The sequence below is a fragment of the Thermobia domestica genome, chromosome 11 (assembly GCF_964235325.1).
Source record: "Thermobia domestica chromosome 11, izTheDome1.hap1.1, whole genome shotgun sequence".
Taxonomy (NCBI): Eukaryota; Metazoa; Arthropoda; class Insecta; order Zygentoma; family Lepismatidae; genus Thermobia; species Thermobia domestica.
The window spans coordinates 35,323,116-35,335,621 of NC_137464.1; the positions used below are offsets into that span (position 1 = coordinate 35,323,116).

At 37.0% G+C, this 12,506-nt stretch overlaps 1 protein-coding gene across 6 annotated transcripts in view; it reads right to left on the minus strand.

Moving 5' to 3' along the window:
- alph (protein phosphatase alphabet) overlaps positions 1–12,506 on the minus strand; it is a 123,512-nt gene that overhangs the window by 71,138 nt on the left and 39,868 nt on the right. For all 6 annotated transcript variants that reach the window (XM_081730347.1, XM_081730345.1, XM_081730343.1 and 3 more), the window contains exon 3: positions 758–875. In XM_081730347.1, the coding sequence (XP_081586473.1) occupies positions 758–875 (118 nt within the window). The remainder of the gene's footprint in view (positions 1–757; positions 876–12,506) is intronic.

Genomic DNA, 12,506 nt, shown 5'->3' on the forward strand with positions numbered 1-12,506 from the left:
CAAGACATTAGCCATGGAAGTTAAAACATGATTATTATTTATAAAACCCGTAAACTCGAAAGTGAAAATTCTCCTTTTCAAAGAATGTAGTATTGTATGATACTGATCAATAGTAAAACATTAAAGCTATTGAGGTTACTTTTTTCTTTTAAAAAAATAAAAACAATAGAAAAAGAAATCCTTTTTGGTTAATAATATATATTAAAAAAAAAAAAAAAAGACTACAGCATGAGAACTTGGACACCCATTTTCAAACAGAGTTATCACCTGAACCAGCAAATTATTATCTTTCAATTAAAGCAAAAAGCAACAAAATAAATTGAACTGCTCCGGAGATAGAGCATTTTAACATTTTGCCGAAGTTTACACGTGAGAAATGGCGCCCGAGGCCTATCTTTGGCAGTCCATACTTTTTCTTTTCTTTTTTTTTTTTTTAAAAAAAAAAGATATGTTTGTTACTTTGTCCTGAATTTTAACACTTGTTAAATTCAATAACATCTTAGACTATCTAAGTTAATCCTCTACCTGAATTGATATGGACTACGTATACTGCTATTCCTACTGGGAATTTGTTTTAAAAAGTTTGGAACTGTTACAGCTGCAAGTAAAAATATATCCACACGTTACTTCATACCAAATATTTAATCTTATTAGAACATACTATGTCGGTCAGTAATCGAAAAAAAGTATTTTAAAAAAGTAAAACCAAAACTACAAATGCAAAAAGAATATGAATTCTTGAACTGGCATCGCTTACCTGTAACTCTCCTTTCCAATAAAGCTTCCAATTCATTTTCTGCGTTAATCGCTTCCGGGGAGGGTCCTGGTGATCCTGGAAAGGTGACTAGCACAATGCTCATGTTATCCCGACTACCCTGTAATACGAACAAATTGAAAGTGCCACATGCCTTATCTGTTCATGATACATAGTTATAATTATACAGATTCACCTGTAAAAACCTAATCATAAAATTTGCATAATGATTGTTCATACTAGAAAGCATATGTTTTATATTTCACTCTACCAAGATGCTTAGTTACGGCGGTGGAAAACTTACATCAGTATTTCAGAAATTACAAGAGTATCTACGAAAAATGTTAAATAATACCTTATCGGTGGGGCATATTCTAACATTCTAAGAAAATTATCCAGGGCCAATGTCTTTGGTACGTATTACTAATTCGGCTCTCTTCCTATATACAAATCATGTTTCAGTGTGTGTCCAAAAATTATAGCTACCTATTTTTATTATTATTATTATTATTATTATTATTATTATTTTTTTTTTCAAAAGCTCGTATCCTTACTGCTATTGAAGCCTTTATTATTACATAATACCTCTGTCGAGAACCTAATTTCTTGTCACTACGTTGTTTTATACTGAAGGAGTTAGAACCTGCTTTCGGGAAAAAATACTCAGATATTATATCGAATTTCTAGTTAACTTGAGAATACGAGGCTTTTTTGAAGGGAGCTGAGACATGTTTTCTCCAATATGACCACGTCTATGACTGACTGACACTACGGTAGGTTGGGATTGGAAATGTGTTCCTTTTGCCAAAACTTGGATCAGATATATTAACACTTATTGAGCTAGTTGTGGAAGTTACTCGCGAACTACATAATTAAGAAACTCAAAAGCACAACATAAACCTAAACTGTAAGAGCCAGTTAATCAAATATGAATTCAAGCTAAGCAAGCGAAAAATAATTCCCATAATTTGAGAACTGAATTCATGGAAATAGTAATAGACTGGAAATCTCTAACAGTCAGGAAATAATTCTCGATTATTTTTGAAAGTAACTTAACGATAATGGTGATTTCCAAATAACTGATTACTGAGAACTCTTAAGTAATTTGCGAAAACTAAATAGGAGAGAAAATTGGTTAACCTTGGCCGTAAAACACGTGAAAAGGTCTTGATTTAATATCCAAATTACTTCCTTCCATATGTCTAGGATATGTAAGTTTTATTTTACTAGAGTAACTTTCAGAAGTAGTACAACAAGATACTTCACTGATTCCTTCAAATACCAATTTTCTGATTTAAATGCAACCAGCCTCATTGTGACAGTCCTGTTCTGTCAGAATGCAATTTAGACTGGAATTATGTGAATAATCTACAGTACAAAAGCAATGTATAAAGGGAGGGTGTCTGCATTAGACTGTATATGAGGGTCATTCAGATTGAAGTGGCAACATACCTGGGAAATGAAAGTGAAATATGTTACTCACGTAAACATGGTTACATCCCCTTGATGTAGTCCACGCCTGCCTAGTTGAACACGATTCCAGATATCTGGCAGATGTCTGATACCATTCAGAGATCCCGTTTGTAAGAAGGTTTTGAGAGGTCCTTTAAAGCACAAAAAATGCTGCGAACATCACTGAAACATTATCCCCGAAGTGGTTCTTTCATTTACGGCCCACATCAAAATCGCATAGGCTCATATTCGGAGAATATGGTGGGTGCTCCAGTACCCCGATTCTCATAGTCTTAAGAGTGTATGTACCGCATGGGCAGTATAACGTCTGGGGTTGTTGTGAAGCAAACTGGTCCAGAGTACAAGAGATTGGTCGTTTGTGTTACACTGCTGGCCGCAAATGATGATTTATGTACGAAGAATAGTACACAGCATTTACAGTAACCCCTGATGACACCTCGTACGAGATAATATCTTCGTGGTTGTAGTACATTATCATAATGGCTTTAACATTTCCTGACTCTTGTTTGATCTTTTTCGGTCGTGAAGATGTCGGTTGTTGCCATTCACAACTGGAGTTTCAATTCTGGTTAGTACGATATTCCTCATGTTTCGTCAATCAATACTGGGGAGCAGAAAATCAACACGTTTCTACACGTAACGTTAAGGTGTAAAAGTGAACATTCCCATCGGTGCCACTTTTGCATTTATATCAGGACTCACTATGCCCGTCTGGCTCCAATCTTACGTGTGTCGAGGTCGTTTATTAGCGTGTGGTACACCTATGTAGATGAAATATTCTGTTCATTAGCCTATTCACTACACCTCAATTGCTGATCATTTTCGAGCAATCTTTGCAGTGCTTTCACACGATATTGATTCGTGTTCCTCTAATAGCCCCCACCATATGCTTTGCCTGCTGGCTGGCACCCCGCCTCGAATGCCGCATCACATCTCGCAACCGTCCGATAAGCAACGCACTGTCATCATACATCTCACGTAATTATCTGTGAATTTGACGTGCATTTCGACGTCGTGCCACATGATGAAAACACGCTGTTCTGCATGAATAAACACTGTTCATAGCGGTATGTCACAAGCAAAACTTGCATCACACCTCATAACATGGAAACACGAACATATCCACATGATTGCTACACAGCTTCGGAATACACTACGTTGGTCATTTGTTTCCCGGACAAACAGCAATCGAATTATAACAGTGTTGTCACTTCAATCTACAAATGATCCTCGTATATTCGTTGGATTGTTTGTTTCGATGTGTCAACTATCTCCGTTATTTCTATGATAAGAGTTTCTTTTTTTATTATTATTATTATCTCTCAATATTTTCATACTGCACTGCATATAATAATCACTCTCCTTCTACATTAATTAATGTTCTTAAGTACTATAATTGTAGAAGTCATCATGTGAATACCTCCGTTTATTGTACGGAGAACTTTGTCCGTGATGTATTATACAGAGAATAATATAATCAATACACGTCCTAACTGAAAAATGCGATCTATCCATAGAAAAACTCCAATGCTAAAATTCTAATTTCTTAACTCATATTATTTACTTGAGAGGTCACAAGAATGATAACAGCTTTGTTAGTATTATGAAGTGCGACGAAACAGATACGAAAGAAAAAAAATATCAAGATACAAATATACTGTAAATAAATACACAAGATAAAAAAATAAATACTTTAATACTACTTCCGAACAATTATGATTAAAATACTATAAATTAAATCTGGAAGACAAACATTAATATTAGTACTAAAAGTAATTATTAAGAGGAAAACGAAAATTAAATATTGCATATAATACATACCATAATAGCATCTATATATTCACCAACATAATTTCAATTTTACATGAACAATGCATAATATATATATTATCAGTTTCAAAGGAACTACTACACTAAAGTACTCCCTATATCGAAAGAACTAAGTATAATAAGCCATTGACAGCGAATCCCACTTGCATGTGGATCTTCAATCTACTTCGGTCCGACCTGAGTAGCTCTCTCTTCGCACCACATCATGGACATATTTGGTCGAGTGCTCAAGAGCATCGTACAGTGGGTCCAATATGACACTTCCAAGTGTACCAGACATTGTTGTCAGCAAGTGACCCTGTTCTTCACTCATCAAGACTATCTCTGCACTACGCAAGATCATACTGTGTGTCTGGTGCACTAGTCGCCAAGAGGTGCATTACGAGCCCCCACCATCAGGCCACATTATCACTGCGGACTTGTACTCGCTGTAGTTGCAACGGTACAACATCCATTGAAATAGCAGGAGCCCCAATTGGTTTATCGCCAGGGTGCACTACAATGCGAGATCACAAGTGGCAAGTACGACCAAATATACCATTCAGCAACTTGGCTGGGAGAGACTGCGCAATCTACCATACTGCCGACCTAGCCCCGTCTGATTACCGCCCATTCCATTCCCTGGACAATCTCCGTTCGAAATCCGACAATGAGGCACAGCTGCGGCACGCACTCACGGACTTCTTTGCGTCTAAGATCACCCTAATTTTATAGTCATGGCAATATGCAGCTGCAGGAACGTCGGCAAAGGATATTGGATCCTGACCGATTACTTCAAGATCTAACGCTGAATACCACGTGATCTATATCTGTTTCTGACGATCACGAATGGTAAGAACTTTTTGGTTACTTTGCATATTATATATATACTAGCCTTTGGCTAGCTGAGGGCTTCGACACCGAGACACCCGAATCTGCTCGGCCTACGGCCTTGCATTTCTTATCTATCGGCCTTTGCATCAAAGTGAATTTCGTGAACTTCCTTTTCATATTTCCTGAATCTGCCCATCCAGGGGCTTCGTCTCCACACACTGTCTTTGCTCGGCCTACGGCCTCGCACCCCTTCAACCCACAATTCTATCGTTTCTTTTCCTATTTCAACTATCTAAACTATAAAATTTTGTATCCTAAAAAAACGCCCATTTAAATTTCATGGGAATTTCTTCATCTCCCTTTAGACCCCTAAAAAATTAAAAGTATTAACTTTTGGCAATTTTCCTGTCTGTTAGTTCTGGAAGGCTACAATCATGCCAAATTTCGTAATTCTAATCCTGCCGGAAGTGCCTAAACATTTTGGGGTGTAGAAGACGTCCCATGTAAATAACATAGGAAAGATTTTTCAGTTTCCTATAAAACCACTCTACGTTTGGAAATTTTTATTTCTGATGATTTACTTAGGTAACGCTAACGAAAACGTAAAGCATACCGAATTTCAAGTTTTTATTCCAATTCTAAGTACCTAAAACAGGGGAATTAGGTTAAAAAAAAAAGACCCATTTAAATAACATAGGCAAATTCTTCATCCCCTCTTTAGACCTCCTAAAAATTAAAAATATCCATTTTTGGAAATTTTCCTGTGGGTTAGTTCCGGAAAGCAACAATCATGCCAAATTAAATCATTGTAGCCCTACAGGTAGTGCTCAATAATTTATGTCAGCTCATGTAGTTTTATATGTAGTTTGGATATATATAAAGTAAGTGGCTTGGATCTAAAAGGGCCAATGTCACTTTTTAACAAAAGTGAGATACGCCAATTTTAACGTCTATAAATGAATGTTTTCTTGTGCAAGAAGAGCAAATGTTAACACGTAACAGTTTGGAATAAATACCATTCATATTAACATTTGCCTTTCTTTTACAAGAAAATATCTTTTTTATAGGCGTTAAAACTGAGGAAAATCTCATTTTTGCCAAAACGTTACATTGACTCTTTTAGATCCAAACCACAGATATTTGGACGCCTCCTTTTGCGTCCAAAACCGCTTGGATCCGACGTGGAATGAACGTATACAGCTCCTGAATCGTGGTGTGTGAAATTTTGTACTACTGTTTCTCCAAAACATGCTCCAGTTCCTTAAGGGATGCTGGTGGAGGGTAATGAGACCGAACACGCCTTTCTAGCTCAGACCACAATGGCTTAATGATGTTCAGATCTGGTGATTGTGGGACCCAGGGGAGGTGACAGCTTCTGGTCATGCTCCTCAAACTATGATTTCACCGTTTTTGCAGCGTGGCAGGGTGCTAAATCATCTTGGTAGTTGCCATCACCAGCAGGGAACAATATTTGGGCCATGGGTAGAACCTGGTCCCCCAAAATGGCCCCATACGCCTTAGCATTCATCATTCCATGCAGGGCTATGATGGGATCTGAGGAAAACCACGATATCACTGCCCATACTGTAACAGAACCACCCCAATGCTTTACAGTTGGGAGCAGACAGTCTGTAACATAGGCCTGCGACGGTATTCTCCATACGTAAACACGACCGGTTGTTGGAACAAGGGGAAGGTCGATTTATCGGACCACATTACGTGTTTCCACTGCTCATGAGTCCACGCCTTGTGGTCCTTGCACCACTGGATACGCCTCTTCGCATTTACTGCTGCGACCAGGGATTGGCGATAGCGGCCCTGACATGAATTTGCCTTTTATGAAGTTCCCGTCACATTGTTTTCCATGAAACCGGGTTCTGTAGGCCGGAATTGAGTTCAGACGTAATTTTCATTGGAGTGGTCTTCTTTTTAGGTGCTACAATCCGTTTTAATGCTCTCCGGTCCCTATCTGACAGGCTCTTTCGACCACTGTTGTGATTTGTAGACGTCGTTTGCCCATGAACTGTGTATGCCCTCGTGACATTGGACACAGTGCCTTTCGATACCCCCACAATGTTCGCCACTGTTGCCACTGAAGCTCCAACCAGACGGGCACCAACTATCATGCCTCTTTGGAAGTCTGTCACGTCACCCATTTTACCGCACCACTTTCACACCACAAAACTCACTGGTGAACTGGTGAACTGTGAACTGCTGACGGAAGAAGAAGGTCCACATGACACATTGAAAACAAAAACGATCGGCAACCGCAACGCGTGTTGTACAGTGGAGGACCAAACTTAACGTGTCCTGTATGAAGTGTTTTTAGATTTATTTGTCTTTCTCCTGTATATATATATATATATATATATATATATATATATATATATATATGAGTGCTGTCCAAGTTTTCGCGGCAAAAATTCTAATATAGTAAATCACAAATGCTCAACCTAAGCCCCCTTTGTTACTCTGCATGTATCAACTCAGTAATACAATTCCTCCCAGATTCGTTTCAACATATTTTCATCAACAGTTTGCAGTGCAGAAGTAATGTGCTCTTACATTTCAAATTGTGGTAAACGTAATTTGTGCACTTTTGGTTACAAAAACCTAGACTAAGTTCAAAAACAAAGATCCTAGATTCTTACGAATTCCCTTAGGCTTGACTAGTTATCCCTGATTTTTGTTACAATAATATTACTGTATACGAGTAGGAGAAAAGAGGACATTCTTACCCAACATCCTTTGTAGAAAAGCCAACTGGACTGGAAACTCTTGCAAAGAAATGGCCTTCTTCACACCGCCATAGAGGGTAAGACAGACGGAAAGCGAGGAGTAGGAAGAACACAATTTATCGATGATTTGAAAAGTAGAACACAATATTGGGAGTTAAAGGAGGAAACAAGATCGAAAAACGTGGAAAAAAAACATTTCCAGACCCTAACCTCAGGGAGAAGGGGAATCTCCTATTAATCGCAGGACCTACCAACAGGCAGAATACTTATTAATAATAACGCATGCTATAACTTGACTGCGTGTACGATGTACGATCAAAACAGCTGCGTGTGAGTATCAAAAAGTTCGTGCAATCACCTAAAAAGTGACGAACTACGAACTCCCTCGGACATGTACTTTATAGTTGGGTACTTGTATGTTAACCATGCAACTTGTAGACTTATTATTATTACTAATAATAATAATAATTAAGGTTAATTACTGAAGGTGCGATGATTGACAAGCGTGCCACACGGATCGTAATTAACTTCTTCCATCTTTAGGGGAAATGAGCAAAGCAGATCCACGAAGAGACGAAATAAGTCTATGGAGATGAAAGCCCATCCTATGACATGGTATCTAAGTGGACATGGCAATTCCAAACTGGACACATGACCACTCTGGTCGTCTCTAGATCTGAAAGACCATGAGGATAACCATTGAAAGTGTTGTGTGTGAAATAAGTTATAGGTCTTCCTGAAGTATCATTCACAACCAGCTGCATCTTCAGAAAGTGGTCAGAACGAGTGCCACGACAGCTCACACCTTTCCAGAAGAGAAATCGCGAGGACGCTGCAACAGAAATGTTGCACCGCTTTGAGGTGGATGAAGAGGACTTTTTCGGCAGACTAATGATAATGGACGAAAGCTGAATGTTTATCGTTATGATCCAGAAACAAAGGAAATGAGCAAACTCCATGCATCCATGATGTAGGCAGTAAAATTAGGATATGAAATATTCCCCATCCCCATACTCATCGAACCTAGCACCAAGTGACTTCTTTCTCTTCCCAGAAATGAAGCGTCCACTCACATTACGCCATTTTGACAGTACGGATAACTGAACTGTGGTTTCAAAGTCAAACTGCAGATTTTTATAAAAGCGGACTGCGGATTATGTAAAGTGAACAGCCAATGGTAAATTGTGTCGCTAGGACACATAATGCTGACTACGTAGAGAAGGACTAATACCATCTTGATGTCAGAGATCTCCACAGTAAATTTCTTCTAGGTGATTGCACGAACCTTTTGATACCCCCTCGTACGATACAGGAATATACAGTAATTTTAAAACACAGATTTGATGCATAGTTTATACTTTAAATCTAGAACGATTGAAAAAAAGATAGACCAGAATAGGGGTAATACCATATTTACAGAGACTACGATGACTAACCGTCTACTTTACATGTTCTGTTGATTGTTTCACTTTCGAGAGTCCCTACGACATGCCCTCTTCCGGTGATTTTTGGGGCCAAAACTAATGAGTACTTTATCGAAAACCCATCGAAATCAGCACAGTATTAGCAGTAATATTTTAAAAATATTCTGCAGTTTTCTCGTAACATGTGACATTCTATCCATCTATTACATAGAAGATAGAGAAGAAAGACGACCTTTGTTTTGTGGAATGTAATAGAACAGAAAGTAAACAAAAATTAGAGGAACGGATATGCGTTAATATATTATGCTGCGCATACGGTGAGTATTTACCCTTAAAGCAATCACTCTTTCAGCGAAGCAGCTTTCTTATAATTTATTTTCTGTTACATTTTATATTGTTATTTATTGCGTATTTCAGTTACTTATTCCGTTATATTGTGTTATTTATTTCTGTTAAATTTCAAAGCAAAACTATCTTTTGTCAGGCACTTATCTTTCCAACTACCAATATTTAGTTTAATAACACATGCTGTTAGCAATATAAGGAACTAGCTTATGAAGTGCCCAACGTTAGTCGGGTAAAATAGAAAAAGTTTTAGCTCTTTCGCACAGCAGTTCATATATCAAGTTAATTCGCTGGAGTTTTCGAAAAATAGCTGAAAATTCTAAATATCCTATGGCCTCTTTTCTACAGTTACCTACAGAAGTATGTCAAAGGCAATGGAGTGGATTTGAATAACGGACAAATATAAATCAGCTTTATTTATAAACTTTTACGCGTAACTGATAGAGACGCCTAAACTATAATCCTGGTTACGTCACTCTTCACAATAACTTAACAGCTTCGAAATCTGAGTAATAAATTATGGTAAGTTATCAGTTAACTCTTTTCTCTGTCTTCAAAAATAATTAAATATAATTTTTTTCTTCCTTAATTACGACTCCATTGTGCACTAATAAGAACAACACGAATTAGAAAATTTGCGTTTCGATTATAGTTTATTTTCTTTTCTAAGTAGAACACTATTAAACTTACGTCATTTCACAATTGTACTGAATTTTAACTTAAAACTACGTACCTTTATTTGTTTTACTGTCTCAGATCAATATATCTATGTCACATTTTTTTTTCCTCCTCAGATAATGTCTGAGGAGGAATTCTCCTATGTCCTCGGATAATGTGTCTGAGGAAGGCTATGTTTCATAGCCGAAACTGTAACACAAATATATAATCTTAAAATATATATATATATATACTGCTTTGGTCAGTTGGAGTTTTATTAGCAACCATATTTGCTTTACATTACACATCATAATGCAACATTATTATTAATAAATATACTGGGTACGATATTTCTACGTGAAATTCAGTAATTTTATGCTGTTGTATGAATCTTCGATGTTAATTTCTAAGCGTGGTGAGCACACAGCCACAGGCAGCGTACGGATCTGATATTTTATCGTATTTTTTTAATCATGATATTATTATAAACATTGCCTACAATTGCAATTCTAATAGCTGTAGGATAACATTGATATATATTAATGTCAAGTAACCAAGTGTTTTACACCGATGTGTCGCCGCACACTGGTGTGTCACGAAATTTAAAAATCATGAAGCATTTAGTAATTAGTGAAAATCGATTTCTGAACATACTGCACCAGACAATTCTTTCATCGGCAGTAACAAGTGTTCAGTACTACGTACTAATTACTTCGGAGAAACTTTACGCTTAGTAACTACTTTATGGAAACGTATACGCTTCGACAATTATAATTTAAATTATTATTAATTAAAAAATGAAACAAGTGTGTCGCTATGCCATGGGTGTTCAGCAAAATGTGTCACCAGTCAAAAAAGGTTAGGACCCACTGAAGTAAACCACAGGAATTAAGATCGAAATAGAGAAGCTGCAAACATCTCTTACCTTCAAAAAAAATAGATAGATATCACGATAACAGGATATCAATCAGTGAAAACTAGGGTACGAGGTAAAATAGCTAGACAAACTAACATTGAAAAGCAAAGATCGGCGTTCCAAATGCTGATCAGCAACTATTTTTTTTTTTTTTTTTTTTTTAATCTTACTTTTTTTATAAGAAAGAAAACAAAGTGAAATGTTAAAACCAATATCCAGGAAAATCAGAAAACATAAAACAACAATGATACCATACGGTCCGCTAAAAACAAAGCCCACGAGAAACACAAGTGTCCGCACTGGGACAACCAAGGAAAGTCACGTAATCGATTTAGTGCTACGCGTTTCACTCTAGACAATTTAAACGTTCTCGTCCTTGTATCCTGTGTCTCAGAAACTAATGAACCGACTTTAAAAAATCTTTCACCATTGAACAGGGTATGTAATGCAGAGTGATAAGCTAGATTTTATCCCGAAAATCGGAGGCGGAATATTTGAAGCAGATATTTTGTTTTCTTACATTAAGAAAGGAATTTGACACGCTACTGAACGGAGCTTATTTAATGCTGGTGATGATGGGCCAAATTTTATCTCGGAGAATTTGCGGCCCTTATTCAAGAAAGCAACCTGAGAAACTACTAAACCATTTAAAAAATTCTGTCACCGATGGAGAACATATAATGGGGACATGGTGACGAATTGTATTATATACCAGAATACGAGGTCGCAAGAGATTAGGGCGCCATTTTGTTTTGTTGTAAGTAAAAAGAAACCTAGTGAAATGAAATCTTTGAGTTTAAGGTCCCACGGTTATACCTTTTAAGGCTAAGGGAGACGATGATTAAAGCAAGTGAATGATGATAGAATAATTGATGGAATAAGGAAGTGGGAGGAAACGGAAGAACCCCGAGAAAACCCACAAGCACGATGTTGTCTACTACAAGAAAGCTAAATTTAGTACATATGGTAATAAGCCATACTTCAATCCAGAATACTGGACTACCATTTTTCATATAATATGTAAGAAACGATCTGAGAAAATATTGGATCGATTTTTAAAATTATTTCACGGTTAGACTGCTAAATTAATGAAGACAGTGATTGGTTGAAGTTTTCCTGGAATACAGGTCCAGGAATGATTTCTTGTCCATTTCTTTATTTGTATAAGTAATTTACTACACAACTTTAATGACGATATGGATATTTTTCAGCAAATAATTTTATTCTAATTGACAAAATCTTTTATTTCAATTATTATTAATATATATATCCTGTCAAAACAATCTACATTAGAGAACAAGAGATGGCTATCAAATGACCAAATAAATATCACATACCCTCTTCTCTGATGATATCATTTATGTCCTCACTTTCCACTGATTTCTACATTTCCGTCTAATGTACATTAGTTAAGGATGTGGTAACCAACAACCACTGTCCTAACAAAGGTCAGGTTGTCTTTTTGGCAGAGATGCGAAACATGGGTTTTAGCTCTAAAACAACCTATATTTGTTACTTGAAAGAGGGAGGGGTCGTCCTTTTCAGTTTCATAGCAC